The sequence below is a fragment of the Typopeltis vanoorti genome, chromosome 1 (assembly GCF_054136105.1).
Source record: "Typopeltis vanoorti isolate ZY-2024b chromosome 1, IOZ_Tvanoo_1.0, whole genome shotgun sequence".
NCBI lineage: Eukaryota > Metazoa > Arthropoda > Arachnida > Uropygi > Thelyphonidae > Typopeltis > Typopeltis vanoorti.
Window position 1 is genome coordinate 66,779,200 of NC_143549.1, and position 16,550 is coordinate 66,795,749.

At 34.3% G+C, this 16,550-nt stretch overlaps 1 protein-coding gene across 9 annotated transcripts in view; it reads left to right on the plus strand.

The window, feature by feature from the left end:
* Imp (IGF-II mRNA-binding protein) overlaps nucleotides 1-16,550 on the plus strand; it is a 414,462-nt gene that overhangs the window by 199,318 nt on the left and 198,594 nt on the right. The window contains exon 1 of one of the 9 annotated variants that reach the window (XM_090397788.1): nucleotides 232-419. The exons of the other annotated variants lie outside the window; for them this stretch is intronic. Within the exon in view, the coding sequence (XP_090253914.1) occupies nucleotides 412-419 (8 nt within the window). The 5' untranslated portion in view covers nucleotides 232-411. Of the gene's footprint in view, nucleotides 1-231; nucleotides 420-16,550 lie in introns of those variants that run through there. 9 annotated transcript variants of the gene reach the window in all.

A 16,550-nucleotide genomic window follows, 5' to 3' on the forward strand; every position in this document is an offset into this window, starting at 1 on the left:
GCACGAGTGGGCTAGAAACCATTTCAAATTATTCCTGAAGGTTTCTCAATTGAAGAAGAGGAAAAATTTAGACTTCACGTCAAGCGGTGAAATCAAAAAATAATTTGCATCTAATCGATGTTTGAATTTTGGGCCAGTTTTGATGAATTTTCTGCGCTAAAGTCGAGAGCTTTTTGTGTACTTTTGCCATTTCCAATATCTCATCTTTGTGAAATCGAGTTTCGTGCAGTGGCTGCTTTAAAAACAAAATATAGATCCCAGTTAAATATAAAAAGAGAACTAAGAGTGTAAATTTCTAATGTATCGCCATATGAAAAGCTTTGCCCTGCAACACAAGGAAGCCATTCATTGTTTGATTAATCGTTATTGTTTAGTTTTAATTAGTTGCTCGGTATATTTTGCGATATTGATATGTTCCGGTAAGCGTAAGTAGTTAATTCAATATTTTTCTGCGGTATATTTTGCGATATTGATATGTTCCCGTAAGTCCTTTGCTAATACAGCAAAAGGACTGAATTAGTGGCTCTTACTTCCACATCATTGTAGATCTAATGCACCCAGCATGTATGGATACGTTTAAGTCCACACGTCATTGGGAGGGGGGGGGGGTGCACGTATCAAGGAATTATAACGAATTGATAGTCCAAAGTATTTTTTATGTTTTTTAAACATCAGATTATTCTAAGCTTTATCATACAGCGTTTCTAGTAAAAACACTAATAATTGTACATGGTTATCTGACCTAAAGTAGATGTTTTACCTCCATAGGTCCATTGAGTGGATGAAACAATGATTGGTTTGGTGATTAGTGTGCAGCGAGAATTTGACACATCAATATAATTACTCGAAATGTATCAAGCGTATAATCATCTAAGGAATTGAACATTTTAGAAATGTAAATGTCTAGTGCCCAAGGAAGCACTGAACGTGTTCATGACTTACGTCAGGATTTCGAATATTTCTCCACTGAGCACAAGTGCTTGCAAAAAAATAAAATTAAATTCTCATCAAAACGATTAGGTTTTGCTCTTAACCTCTGTCCACACATTAGCATTAGTTTGTTATATAGGTTCTGTAGCTCTCGTGTGTGAATGAGGGGGGAGTATTCTGAGCTGTAGATTATTTAGCCTATAGTGGAAATTGATGAAAAAAAAAACAGTTTGCTACGATTATACACGAGCAGAAAGAGGGTCATTTCTTCATCAGATTCGTGATATAGCATATGTTGAATTTAGGGTTACCCACTAAATGTCCAGATCCTCGCCACATACCAATTGCACTTCATGCTTCCTTTGGAGCATATGATGTGCATTTAGAGCTGCTAGACAATTTTTCTTTACAGATTTGTGTATTTAGAAAATTAGCAGCTGGAAGGACGACACCATTTCCCAGCTACACTGCAGCACTGAGTGCCTATTTTCCAGATACAGTAAAACCCCGAAGTTACGCGGTAGGTGGGACCAACAAAAAAGCGCGTAAGTCGAATTCGCGTAACTCGGGGTATAATTTTGCATGTAATTTATATATATATATATATATATATATATATATATATATACACACACACACAAACATACAATCGGGACCAAAGCTTTACAAAAACAATATTTTTTAAGAAATATAATAATTGTAGTTTTTCGTGCATAAAAAATGAAAGTTATTTCGATGGTTATCATAAAATCTAATAGATTCGTCTGATGGCATAATGTCTTTTTGTCACGCAAAATTTCTTCATAGCAAGCTAATGATTTTTTTTTTTTATTCGTTGCCTTGTGGCTACAATTCGTTCCTCGTTAGAATCTATGTCCTTCAAAATCTGTAAACCTTTCTTTTATGATTGTTCTTACTGTGGATTCCTGTAGATCGAACTTCTTTGCTAGCTCACAAATTTTCATTCCGCCTTCAAAATCCTTAATAATGTTGAGTTTTGTTTCCAAAGTCAATGTTTTTCTTTTCTTGCTAGCTATAGAAGAATCGGACTTGCTTCTTTTGGATGACATTATTTTTTGTGATAAAAATTTTAATCAAGAACATAACATTAAACAATCGCAAGGTTTGTAGACTATAAAAATCGTGTATGAATGGAGACCGCGCGAAACACGTCAGTGCTTGTTCACAGCATGTCCGACACTGGCGAATTCGGCCAGCGCCTGAAAGATACGACTAGTGGTGAGGCGTGAAGCGCGACGGGAATACGTACATATAAGAAACCGCGTAAGTCGGGGTTTGACTGTATATGTTTGGCTACCTCGTTCCAACCTCTTACACCTTAGTCCCCCCCCCCCCCACACGCACTGTGCGAAGTGCATACATCGACTTAACTGTACAAAATTTAGATTCTAGCTGCAATTATCCCAGAAACGTTGGATTGCACGTGGCAAGAGTTGTACATAATCCTCCCACAGCGAACGTGCTCATCCCAGATAATTGCATTTTAATTTTTTTTTTGAAATCCTTTTGCGTATAATTACTTGTTGCATACCATTATAAATAATTATACATTTGAATTCCCATTATTCATTAATTTCAAGCACATTTTTACAGTTTTGCATCCCAAAATGAATTCAGAGATGGGCAAGGTCTAATCTAACTTTAAAGCTGTTCGGAGTTGGTAGTTTTCCAGACTTCCGCTTTTCGCATTTGTAAAACTGACTAACTTTTGATTACACAAAGAAGATAGTCAAGAAGATCGATTCTGAGTTGCCTTAATGCGATTCAACCAAGCCAGACATACTTCTGTTGCCAACAGGATTTTGTTCACACACACACACACTATTGCTTGCACTGTTCCCCGAAAACGTGCACTTTCCCAGTCATATTGCAGAGGAAAGTGCACGTATGGGGTATGCAAGACTTGCACGTATATACGTGCAAGTCTTGCAGTAGCTGCACTACATAGTTTAGAAGGCCTGGACAGAGGGATGAATTCCAGATGATTGGAGTACAGATCTCGTAGTACCCATATACAAAAAGGGGAAATAAAACTGAATGAGAATTGCGTGAGTTTGAGTTCATTGAAAGTTTTATATATCACCTAGTATTGAAGAATCTTGCTCCTCCAAGTAGGTGAAATGCAGTTCATTCTATTGATTTATATATGGGTGGGAATGGAGAAGCAAGATGATAGGTTTGAAGAACCTATACCTGAGAACTGGCCAATCGGACTGAAAAACAAACGCAATTAAGATCATGCTACGCTGACCTCAGTTTCAGTTCATGGGTCAAAATTTGAAAAAACAAATCTGATTGTGTGCAGTCGGTCGTCTGCCCACATTTGAGGAATGGGTTGGGTATGAAGCAATTAAGTTTGACGTGAAGAAAAAATCGGTACCTCCTCATGTGAGATCACTTAATGACCACCTTAAGTTGAAAGTCCTTATGAAAATACCTCATTATGCCCTGGATTCGAACCCAGATCTCCCCAACCTAAAGACAAACGTGGCGAATGTACATTTGCCTCTAGGTTGGAAAGGAGAACTGCCGGGAGAGTTTACAAAAAAAAAAAAAAAAAAAAGCCCTTTCAACACACAAAACATTCTGAGCCATCGGATATTATCTCGGTTAGACATTGGATTGCAGAAAAAAGGCGGTATTGATGGTTTCGTATAATCGAGAAGATTAAGAAGGTGGTATTCACTAAGAAAATAAATCGATTTCTTGACTGGAATGTTGTCTGAGAGAGCTCAGTCACCATGAGTTTAATACGTGTAATATGCATTCTCCGACGAGTCATTCTTGAAAATTATAGTTATTTTAGGTTGATAAGCTGAAATGATGTGAATAATTAAATCTGGCTAGAGTGGGTTTCTCAAATTCAGGAGGCCTAGTAACTACATTACGTTGTTTATTAGATGCGTTCTTTAAACGCATCATCACGCTAAATGAAGAACGTCTTACACTTGCTGATTTATGCAAGTATTCTTGAATAACAATAACCCTGCGCATCTGTTTGCTACTAAAGCTTTTTCCCACTAGGGAATTGTACGCCCTTCCAAAATGACAATCACGGGCGAAATGAATTGCGGCACATTTTTGAAAAGCGACCGTTGCTGAAAATTCATTGTCCTCAGTCCGTTCGCCATTACTCATTAATGCCTAATGTTTATGTTCACTGATCTAGTCTGTGAGCAGATATTCGATAATGTGCATTTTCAGAGTGGCTTTGGAAAAGATAGCCATGTTGCTAATAATAATTTCTGTATTGTTTCCAGTTACTACCCCCTTTTTTATAATCTCATTTCTCATGTAACCTAATGAATGCTTTTTAGTAGCAAACTAATTGCAAAAAAAAAAAAAAAATTGTTTTGGTTTCTTAGAACGAGCAGAGGCACCAAAATCAAAACTTAGTTCTAGAACTACAGTAGCGACTGAGTACTGTAGTATGCATGCCGAAAGAACGTTTGCTTGCAACCGTAATATTTATTACGCTTGTAAGCGTTACGTGTATGGCACAAGAAAATATATATATATTTTTTTTTATGTTTATGTATAAAAAAAACAAGCTTTAGTTTAAATACTTTAATGACAAGAGTTAGTTGTGATAGTGTTGTAGCAAACATCTTTGGTTCTGGAAATGCCAGCAGTATTTCAAGTTATTCGTCATAAAACATGTTTACGGTGCACCGAGCCTCCGGGTTTTAAGTATTAGGAAAGAGTCATCAGCTTAGGGTCAGTTTGTACAGCGTAACAAAGTCTACTTTCTGGCCCCATGGGGTCTCGTATAGCCTTGCAGCTGCTCCCTTTGTCAGGGGTGTGTGTATGCGTGTTTGCTGAAATGTAGGGAAGTCAGTAACCCACTCCTACAGGACCGTTACCATTCTCTTGTTTTAGGGTGTACAGGTTCTGCTCGGAATAGGGGCGAGCAACTCATATTTGGCGGGATATTTGAAAACAAGTGTTATCTTTTTAACCTAGCGTATTTCATCTTAATTCACTGCGTAATGAATTCATTTTTCGGATTTGTAAGCGTTTATGGCACAAAAATATTTTATTTGGTTGCAATTCTGCAAATTTGTTTTTAAAATAAATTACTCCACTTTATATGAAATTTATTATTTTTATATTCTATACATAGTGTGAATTCACTCCCACGAAGTAAAAATATATTCCTTTATCTTCCGCTATTTTCGCTGTTAGTGTTGTAACACTAAGAAGTTCTCGATATTTATAAATCATGCACTTAATACATGTTAGTGTATGGATATGACCATAGGGAACATTTATGCCTTTAAAATTTGTGCCGACGTCGATTTCATGCATCGGATTTTATACTATAGGGCGAAAAAGGAATTTATGTGTTTGCATGCAAATTCTCTAATTTGTGTTGAAGTTGGTTAGATTGAATGATATTAGAATAATTTCAACAAAAGCAACATGGTATATTGCATTTTTCAAAATTAGCAAACGTGCAAGTAGAGCCACTTACATATGCACATTTAAAAACTTTTAAGTCGTGCAAAAATTAATTCGGCGTTGCTGGATGTATTTCAATGCCTAATTTAAAATGTATATTTAGTTTCGCACTAGATCAAGTAGCGATAATGTCACTTCACGAGAAGAATATTGTGAATTTTATCTTTTAAAGATAAAATTCACAATTTTTATTTTATAAGACTAATGATTGTAGTACTACAATCATTAGTACTTCCGCTTATTTTCCTTGTATGCATACTCGTGTGTGAATTTACTGACATATTGTGTAGCTACATGAATTGTCAGCATTAAAAAAAATTCTTTCTTATTCCCAGAATAGCTTGTCAATTAGCGTTAACATACAATGGATAAAATTAACAGTGCATCATTCAAATTTTTATTTATTTTATTGAATTGGAAGTGACAACAGATAACTGCCTAACTGACAGCAGGATTGTAGGATATTGTCTTAAATCTCTCCTGGGTGCATCATCAGTAGGAAGGCAACTTTGAAACGTACGAATTTTTTAATGTCAATTTGTTATAGTTGGGTTTGTAATTTTCTAATGACATACAGCCTTAATTCTCACAAGAGAAATTATTAAGCTCCAAAGCTAACTTTGTTAAGTTATACACAAAAAGAAGTTCTGTACTTATGCACTTTAGGAATCTGTTATTGCTCGCACTTTATGTAATACTATCATAGTTTTAGAATGGTACTCAGTAGAAGGATACCACAGTTTTTGTTAAAAACATCATTTTTGTTAGAAAGAAAAGCCAATGTCAAATTAAACTACACTACACTTTAATGATTGTTTCACTAAAAACAGTATGTGAATTCTAGATTAGAATGCCAACCTTAGAATCCCTTCTTGATCTGCTCTGGCTCATTGTCCTTGCCACGTTTCGCTGACTTTTCCAAATTCTGATGAACACTTTTTTGTTTTTAATACTCTTTATACTTAATAGGTCTTATTTATTTTTTCCCATTTGCCTAATAAATATCTTAATTTCCTGGCTTTTCTTTCAGATTCTAGCAGTGTAAAAATGTTGTTATTATTTTTTTTTTTTTTGTGGTTCTCACTCTTCTTTGAGTGCCATCTCCCATCAGAGGTCGGTGACCACCTCGGCAAATTTTGAGCGATCCTCAGCCACTCTAAACAGTCCCTCAGAGCTCATGCCAGTCCACTGTCTGTCTGCCAGCCAAGATTTTCTTAGTCTTCATGGTCCTCCTCTTCCATTTATCTTCCCCTTTATAAGCAATTGAAGTATTTTATATTTTTCGTTACGAAGCAGACGACTAAGATGTGCAGTTTTCCTTCTTTTTATGGTATCTAAAAGTTCGCGTGATTTCCCCATTTGTTCCAGTACTTCCTGATTGCATGTTTTTGCTGTCCATGGGATTTTTAACATTCATCTGTATAACCACATCTCAAAGCCTTCAAGTTTTTTTATTGATGTTCCCACTCACGAAACGTTATTAGTAAACCTATAGTACGTTCGTACCATGGGCAGGCTAAGGATCTTCCCCCCCCCCCCCCCACCACCACCACTTTTATCAATTGTGTGTTTAATTTATTTATTTTTCCAGACTACTTTACATAGTCTTGAAACCCTGCTCTGGAGAGACCAAACATGGAATTTTTCAAGCCACTTCAGGCCTCCAATAAGTGTGTTAATGACTTCATATCACTTGCCTTAGTATCCCATGATAGGTCGAAACCAGTCTGGGTAGTGACCCTTCCCATAATGCATAGACATTATACATATCTGTAAGGATACGTGCTTTACATTATGAGACGTGAAGTCATTAGCCTCTATATATGCAAATTGGCCAGTCCTAAAGTTATTTCAGTCGCAAACTTTGTTTGCTTATACTTGGATAAAGAATTAAACCAAGAATATAATTTCTTGGCATCTTTAATCTATAGCAGTGATTCTCAACCTTTTTTTCGTCACGGTACACTTAATAATTTTAAAATTTGGTGGCACACTAACAATAAGATAAATTTTAAAAAATTTTACTTGGTTAATTAATTCATGTACCTATAATATATTTTGTAAAAATAGCATACAATAATAATTTGCAATAAAATATAAAATGAAATTGCATTACAAAGTAAACAATGTTTATTTAATGATAAATTACATTTTAATGTGAAATTTGAGCATGTTTTTTTTTTGATAACTTCATTTATATTTGGGCGTATAAATGATAATGCTACTCTCATTTCGTGATCCAGATTTAAATAATAACAGTCAAAGGTGAAAATCAGAATTCGCACAAATAAGATGTGGAAAATTGTAATAACACACTTAAAGCTTTTTGTGATATTGTTGCATAATCGTATCTAAGATTAAACCAGAACGAATTAATTGATTCTTCTGAATATTTTGAAATTAAATCTCGGTTATTACACACAGAAATCAGTTCTTCTTCTTCTTTCAAACTTAGTTCATACACTGATGTGTCGTTTATCACAAATGGATTCAGAATCCAATCAAATTTTTTTATTTCTAAATTTGGAAAGTAATGAACAATTTTTTGCTCTAGTATTGTCAAATGAACAATAACTATTTTATGAATTATTTTATAACAATCTTTTGGAACTGACTCAAACTTTTCTAAACTACCTTCTTGTGCTTTATTCTTCCATAAAGTAATTTTTTTTTTTTTTTTTTTTTTAAATCCCAACAACTTATCGGTTGAGTTTAAAATATTTTCTTTCGTCCTTGCAAACTCGTATTTATGTTATTAAAAATAACAAAAATATCAGATAAGTAAGCCAGCTTAGCACACCATATTTTGTCATCCAACAAACCAACAAAATCATTATTATCTTGTTCAAAAAATATCTTTATCTCGTTTTTTAATTCAAGCACGCGAGACAAAACTTTCCCTCCGGATAACCACCTGACTTCCGTGTATAGTAACAATGATTCGTATTTAGACTCCATAGCCTGGCATAATTGACTAAATAGGCGACTTTTTAATCTTGATTTTATATAATTAATCATTTTAACACATTGTTCCAGCACTACTTTCAATTCTGATGGTAATTGTTTCGTAATGAGTGCTTCCTGATGCAAAGAACAATGGGTAACTAATATATCTGCATTATGTTCTTACATGTGCTACAAATCCTTTTTATAGATCCTGTCATAGCTGGAGCACCATCTGTACAAATGCCAATGCACAAATTCCCCGAAATCTTAATTTCTTGTAAATAAGAATTAATTTCATCGAAAATGTCTTCCTGTTGTGAAATCAGATAATTCATGACAACATAAAAAATCGATTAATTATATCATTTTTGTGAATGAATCAAACGAATGCAATTAAGTGTGCTTTTCCCGTAATATCAGTTGTTTTGTCGATTTATAAAGCAAAATTTGAATTTGCAAGAGTTTTAGCAGTATTTTCTTCAGTATTTCCGGGCAAGTCTATAATTCTGCGATGAATTGTGGTATTTTACAAACATCAATTTCTGCTGATTCACCGATCATTTCTTTTTACAATTTTACGACAAGCAGATAATATAATTTCTTCAGCCAAATTGTGAGATTTTAATTTAAGAGCAATTAATTCAGCCACTTCATAAGAAGCTATCTGAGCTTTTTCAGACACTAATTTGCTTTTTAAAAATCTTTAATTGTTTGGATCTTGCAGATAATGAATTTTGAAAGTAGGCTTTGTCTTTGATGCTAGCGAAGGATGATTAGTGAGCAGGTGACGTTGGAGCTTGCTTGGAACTATAGCAGTTTGATAATTTACAACCACATGCCACGCACTCGGGAACAGTTTTATCAGTTTCCATTATAGATGTAAATCCATATTTTAAGAAGTCATCATTATGCTTACAATGAACATTACATTTTTTGGTGGAGGAAACATCTTTACTTGTACTGGGCTCGCTAGCATCATCGTCGTTAAGCTTTTGTTTTTTTTATCCATTTTAGGGGGTTCATTGAAAATAAAAAATAATTTTGTCAAAAAATTATTAAAAACGACATTGTATATTGCCTTTGAATCCATTTTAATTAAGTTTGGCTACACAATATTGTGGTATTGCATGTACGAAAACGAATATATAAGTTGTAACTAACCATGTGCACACATCAAGTGGGTGACTAATAGTCTAAACTAATATGTAGCTTTGTTAGCCAGTAGCCAGAACTATAATAGCTATGCGCATTGGTTCAGCCAGTCCTCACTAGGAAGGTAGAACTGATTGAACCACTTGTCTGACGCCGCTTATGTATGGGTATTCGCAGTGGCGGCACACTTAAAAAAAAATCTCGCGGCACACCAAATTGGTTGAGAGTCACTGATCTATAGTATGATCAAGTGGAAAAACTTCAAACAGTATGCCAACCAGGGTGGCAACTTATTGGTCCTTTGACATTTCATATGCTATTTGATTCATGAAGAAATTTAAACCTTACTTGGGTGTGTCTTTAGAAACCTGTCCTACCAAGTACTTCGACAACTCATTTTATCCATAATCAATATACAAAACACTAGCAAAAAAAACAAAGAATGTATTCCAACCATGTGACTCACCTGAAACTTTGATATTTTGCACTAATATACAGACTGAGGTCTTTCATGATGACTTCAGTGTTTCCAGCTCACCCTAGTTTCCCTTCTATAACTCTACTAACCAAGATTTCCATCTTGGTATGTTATGTTTGGTTTTGTGATATATTTCCTTTATCCACTAGAATACCAGATAATCTGAACATCCAACAAATTTCCTGGATCTTTTTTTTGACAGCTCTTGTTCCATGCCTGCTATCAATTCTCATGGCAATAACTGACCATAACCTTATCCATGGATCCTTTTTTTTTTTAAGCATCATTCACTAGTCATTTTTAGTTGGGTTCTTGACCAGAACACTGGTAATGACTTTTTAATAACCCTTTCTATGGTCTGTTTCCACTCTTCTCAGTGAAACATCTGTTCATTCAAATAACTAAAATCTTTTAGTTATTTGAATGAGTTAAAATCTTTGTGGGAAGAAGGATCTTCATCTCCTACTCCATCCAAAATCCCAACCATTATCCTAACCTATATTTTCCAACAAGAAAGGAAGGGGAAAATCAAGTTTAATGGGATGTATACAGCATAGAAAATTAGGTCTAATAGTTCCAATATTTCAACTTTCACAGCTTTTGCTGTGTGATATTGCAATTTTTATGTTCCATCCCAAAAGATAAATGGAATATATTAGACTAAAAGTCTGTATGGATGCCTTGACTAGCAAGGGGGGGGGGGAGATCTCTGAGAAATAATGTTCCTCCTTAGTTTAACACAACATTATTTATTTAGATTAGATTGGTTGTTTGAATCTTCTGCTGATTCTAAAAAAGTAAGGTATACTTCTGTCCTCCTCTTAACAATAATATATCATTAAAACCCTTGTTAGCATAGTCCCAGGCTACTTCCAATCAGGCTTCCTTTGCGGCTGAACTCGTTTATTTGCCATATCTATCACTTCGTTGTTGTTCCTCCCATTGCCGTGCAATCCCCCCAACACAATATAACTGATTATAGTAATGCTATATCTGAGGCACCACAAAAAAAATAACCATAATTTATAGAGAAATATACCGTATTTTTCGGACGATAAGACGCACCCCAAATTTATGATATGATTTTTAGAAAAATATATTTTATTATATAAAGATATTTACAAATTCTTAATTTTGATTTATTGTTAAAATCATTTGTATTAGCAATATCCAGTTCATCTTTGCTCTCTGTACTATCGCTGGTCTCGTTAATATCGCTGTTTATATTGCTTTCGTCTGAACTATTGTTGTCACTCCCTTCAAAAACTGAGTCATCCTTGGTACCATCCATCACATTACTTATCCTGCATTTCTTAAATGACTTGATAATCATCTCTTCTTTCACAGCTTCCCATGAATTTTTCACCCAGGTACATACTTCTGAAATTGTTGGCTGTTTAATATATTCTGTTGCTGTAACATCGTGATTTGGCTTTGCCATCCATTTATTCCACTCTTCCCGCATAAAATTTTTAATGGATTATTAATTGATCCATCTAAGGGTTGTAATTGACTTGTAAGGCTTCCAGGAATGACAGCTAATTCTGTATTCATTTCTTTTAGAAGCTTTTTGGTTGATTCTGTTTTATGCACTCTGAACTGATTCCACACTAACATCACAGGCTTTTTAAACAAGCACCTGGACGTTTTTCCCATATCTTTTGTATCCATAATTTCATTCCTGTTTCGTCCATCCAGCATTTATCTTGAACATGGATAATAATGCCACGAGGAATTTCATCTCTCGGTAACGTTTTTCTCTTGAAGATTAAAATGAGAGGTAGTTTTGTTCCATCCGCGCAACAAGTTAAAACTACAGTGTAGTGAATTTTTTTCGTGACCTGTTGTTTTGATCACTATTGATTTGGCGCCTTTTGAATCTAATGTCAGATTTGAAGGAACATCAAAGGTTAGAGGTACGTCATCCATGTTTGCAATTTGATTAAGCTCAAAGTTAAATTTTCTTCTCGCTGATATGACAAATTCATGTAATTCTATAATTTTAGCTTCATGGTCAGCCGGCATTTTTTGGGCTAGAGTGGTTTTTGTACGCAACCCGTGTCTTTTCATAAATCTAAACCACCAAGATGGTGATCCGGTAAAATCTAAAATTCCATTAGCAGTTGCCCATCGTTTCGCTACAAAAATTATCATTTTCGTAGAAACAGATATTCCCATGTTTCAGTGATTCGTTACCCAATTTTTCATTTTTACTTCTAATTCTGGCCATTTTTCTAGGTGCGAACGGAATGTTTTCTTGTGTTTACATAGCAGTTTTAACCTTTTCTGAGCTGAATTTTTTTTTCCAAGTGAAAAAAATTTTTCTTTCTATTTATTTTGTCTTTAGGTCTAAAAAAGCAAGAGTATCAAGTATTTTGATGAAAAATACACTTCAGGGTAGGAATTCTGACCGACTGATTCCATATAGAATCATTATTCTGGTAGCAAATATTCAACTTCTGAGCTTATACTCTATAATCCAATATATGCATATTATTCTACTAAGTCATATTGGTAAGATTTATACGTATAATACATACCTGTTATTATATTAAAGAAATGAAACTACGACATACGATACCAATCGGAATCATTTGCCACGTAATGTGGGCTACGAAAAGTAGTTAGTGATTCCAATTAAAATCACTAGGGCAGAAAGGGTTAATTATTCCTCTTGTTTTCTCCACTCACGAACCATTTTTTCTGTTGGTGGTGGACCAAAATGTCTTTCTGCTACTGTTTCCATATTGTTTTGCATAATTTATCGCATTTAATTTATAACTCACGTTATATGAAAGTCTTTGGTTTTACCCACTTTTTCTAATTTAAAATAAAAATTTTAACAACTTATAAAAAAATAATTCAAACAAACCGTACAAAAGCACATATTTACACACTAATGACTATTGACGCTCTAAATTGATGATACAACCACATGCAGCGAGATAACTTAGGTACCTACCTTCAGTGGCGTACTTACTAATTTTATTAACATAGTGCGCCAGTAATTGAGCTTCGATACATTGTAAGGATTCGTATTTTAATGTTACCTTCGGACCATAAGACGCACCCCAATTTTAAGTCTATTTTCTATGTAAAAAGGTGCATCTTATGGTCTGAAAAATACAGTAATCTCTGCTCTACTGAAGAGCCAAATCCCTGCTCTCTGTTTGAGCGTGCAAGGTTCCTTGTTCTTGCAACTTGTCACATTATAGACAAATTTGGGAATTCTGCCAATATAAACTTTAGAGAACACCAGATATAAATCTGGTAACAAAACTGGTCAGTCAAGTCTAGCTGACCATACTTGATATTTTGCACAGAATTAGATGGGGTGGAGCGAAGAAAAACCATGCTATACCAGCAAATACAAACTTTGAAAGAATTCAGGCTTTTTTTTTTAAATATACATGGTTGTGTTAAACTTGGGATTTGGGAAACATTAATTCTTAGACCTGCCCAGTGGTCAAGGTTAGCCCTTAGCATCAATAATGCCATTTTTAGGACATTAGTCCTCTCTGGCCTAACATCTCCTGCTTATTATTTTTGCATGTGGTATGATTGTTCGTATAGTATTCCAAAAGATGTATCTGACAAACATAACCACTGGATCTGCTTATGTTACAAAATTGTACTGTTTTAAAGACATTCTATAAGGCAGTGTTTTCCAAACTGTGTTCTGCGAGAAGTTCTCCTGAAATTTGTAGTTTTCTAAGTATTTTTCATGAATAAATATTTTATAGTGGAAATATTCTGAGGATAATAATATTCTTGAATATGTCAAAGCTCAGACCCAGAGTGCCTACTAACATCTGTGTAGCAAATGTTAGTGACCAAGCCATGTATTTTTAAACGTGGAAGTATTCATGAATTATCGTCAATTTTCACACATCAAAACCTTCCAACATTTGGGAAAGGGAATACTGCTGTTTATGACAGGTCATAAAAATTGTTTGCAACCCAATTACAACAATGGGCGGTGTATCTTCTGTTCTCAAAACTGAATGAAATAACATCTGTTGCAAATGTTAGTGACCAATCACCAAGGAAGTATAAAGAAAATTTTTCCACTGAAATTGAAGATCAAGGTAGTCTGTATGCACTTCTCAGATTTAGTAATACTGAATACTTCCTTCACAAGTTCGTATGGTAGGGTGAAAGTGCTTGTTTCGAAACCGTAGTGCTGTGATTTTTTTAAAAGTAATAGGCCCACAGATTTAAATTTTAACATGAATAAGAGACGAGGGACTTTGTTTAATTTTGGTGTTAAGAAATCTCTTATTGAAGGTGTTTGTGATGCAGCAGATAGTGATTCGTCCACTTCCAGCCTACAAAGCTATCTCCAGGATGTACAAAACAAGGGGAAAACTACTAGCACACAGGAGAAAAAGTCTCTGTTCACTCGTAAGTATTTATAATAATATAAATTTTCGGTGATTTTAGAATGAAATATTTCACTGAAAATCAGCACAAATTAATTAATAATACATTACAAAATAACCAAGGTGTTCCCTGAAATTTTCAGGAGTTGTGAAGTGTTCCATCGTAAGAAAAGTTTGGGAAACGCTGCTATAAGGAATCAACTTTTATGAAAAGACTCTTCTTGTTCTTTTAACGTACTTAGTGCAGATAGCATGCTGAGCAAGTCCAGACTCTTCAAAAAAAAAAAAAAAAAAAAAAAAAAAAAAAAAAAACTTTCAACATCTTCAGGCTCATGATATTTATAAGGCTTGTGTTCTTCTAGATGAATAAAACCTGAGCTTCTAGTTTGTTCAAAATATGCTGCTAGAGCAAGGAATCTGGTAGATGCTTGGAAACCTAGAAGTGGAACCTTATCTTTAAAAGTGAGAAAGGTGAAGATTTTTTCTGATGGGGTGAAATACAAAAATTATGAGTGGTTTTAAAACTCTCGCTGTGCATTAAGAAATGCTTTGCACATAACAGATAGGAATGAGTTGTTTCTTTTGCATTAAAAGAAGCTGACATTCCATAACTATTAAATGCTTTCTTGATGAAGGAATCAATAAAAACATTTGATAACAAGATGGATTTAACATATTGTAATTTTTTCTGTAAAAGTTCATCAGAAAAACAAAAGAATGAGCACAATGTAATGAGGTCCTAAATAGTTCACCATCTTAGTCAAAAGGCTGGGGTGAGTTTCAGCATGGATGAATTGGATCCTGGAAAAAATCAAAATTTTTCCAGACATTTACTAATTTCTTGCTCTTGTGCCTTATCTTCATTCAGTAACCATCAGTCATATGACCTTGTATTAACTTAATAGAAAAAAAAAAACTTCATGCTTCAATAACTGGAAGATACACTAATCAAGATACATTTGTAAAGGCTCTTCGCTTGAAGTAAATTATCAGTTTCTAGACAGTGGTGGTTTTTCATCTTGCCAAACGCATGAGGTCATGCGTTTGGCAAGATGAAGTTAGTGCAGAAAATTGATTTGATTCCTTTTTTTTTTTTTACTAATAAAGAGTGTGTGTATGTGTATATATGTATGTATATATATATATATATATATATATATATATATATTAGTTATGTATGGTAGCAGATGTGTCTATAAGGTGTTCATTAAGGTGTGAATGGCAGCCTTAATATTGAGAAACTGTCAGTAAATAGCAAAAGCTTAAAATTTGTTCATTTTCAGGAATAGTACATCATGAACTTCCTCCCTCTCCACTAACCTAAAGTTGTTTATATGACTCAAGGAAGAAGACCAAATATGTACAAAGACGTTGTACTCCTTATCTGAGATGTCCAAGCATAAATGTTATTCCTCAGTTTTTAGTTTATTCAAACTAATTTTGAAAGTGATTTTCTTGTTTAACCTGTTATTTTAATACTTTTGAAGCAATACTCAGCTTGCTTAATTGGACAGATTCTTGCACATGAGGTGTCTCCATGACTAGGCTACTTTTATATGGAAAATGAGTTGCATCAAATTTGATGCTAAGTTGCATCAAATTAGCATCAAATTTGATATCTTCATGGATATAGCTCCCATTTTAACCTGAAAGTTTGCCAAACTTTTCCTACGATGGAGCACTTCACAAATCCTGAAATTTTCATGGAACATTTTGGTTATTTTGGAATGTATTAAGTGTTAATTTAGCTGATTTTTTATTAATAATTAATTAAACATCATTAAATTAATTTGTGCTGATTTTCATTGACATATCCCATTCTGATCACCAAAAAATAATATACGTACTTACAAGTGATTGCAGACTTTTCTCCTGTGTGCTGATAGTTTTCCCCTCCTTTTATGCATCTTGGAGATTGCTTTGTAGGCTGGAGGTGGATGAATCACTATCTGTAACATCACAAACACCTTCAATAAGAGTTCTTAACACCAAAATTAAACAAAGTCCCTTTTCTCTTATTCATATTGAAATCTGTAGGCATATTACTTAAAAAAAAAATCATGGCACTACGGTTTCGAAACAAGCACTTTCACCCTACTATACGAACTTGTGAAGAAAGTATTCAGCATTACTAGATCTGAGAACTGGATACAAGACTACCTTGATCTTCAATTTCAGTG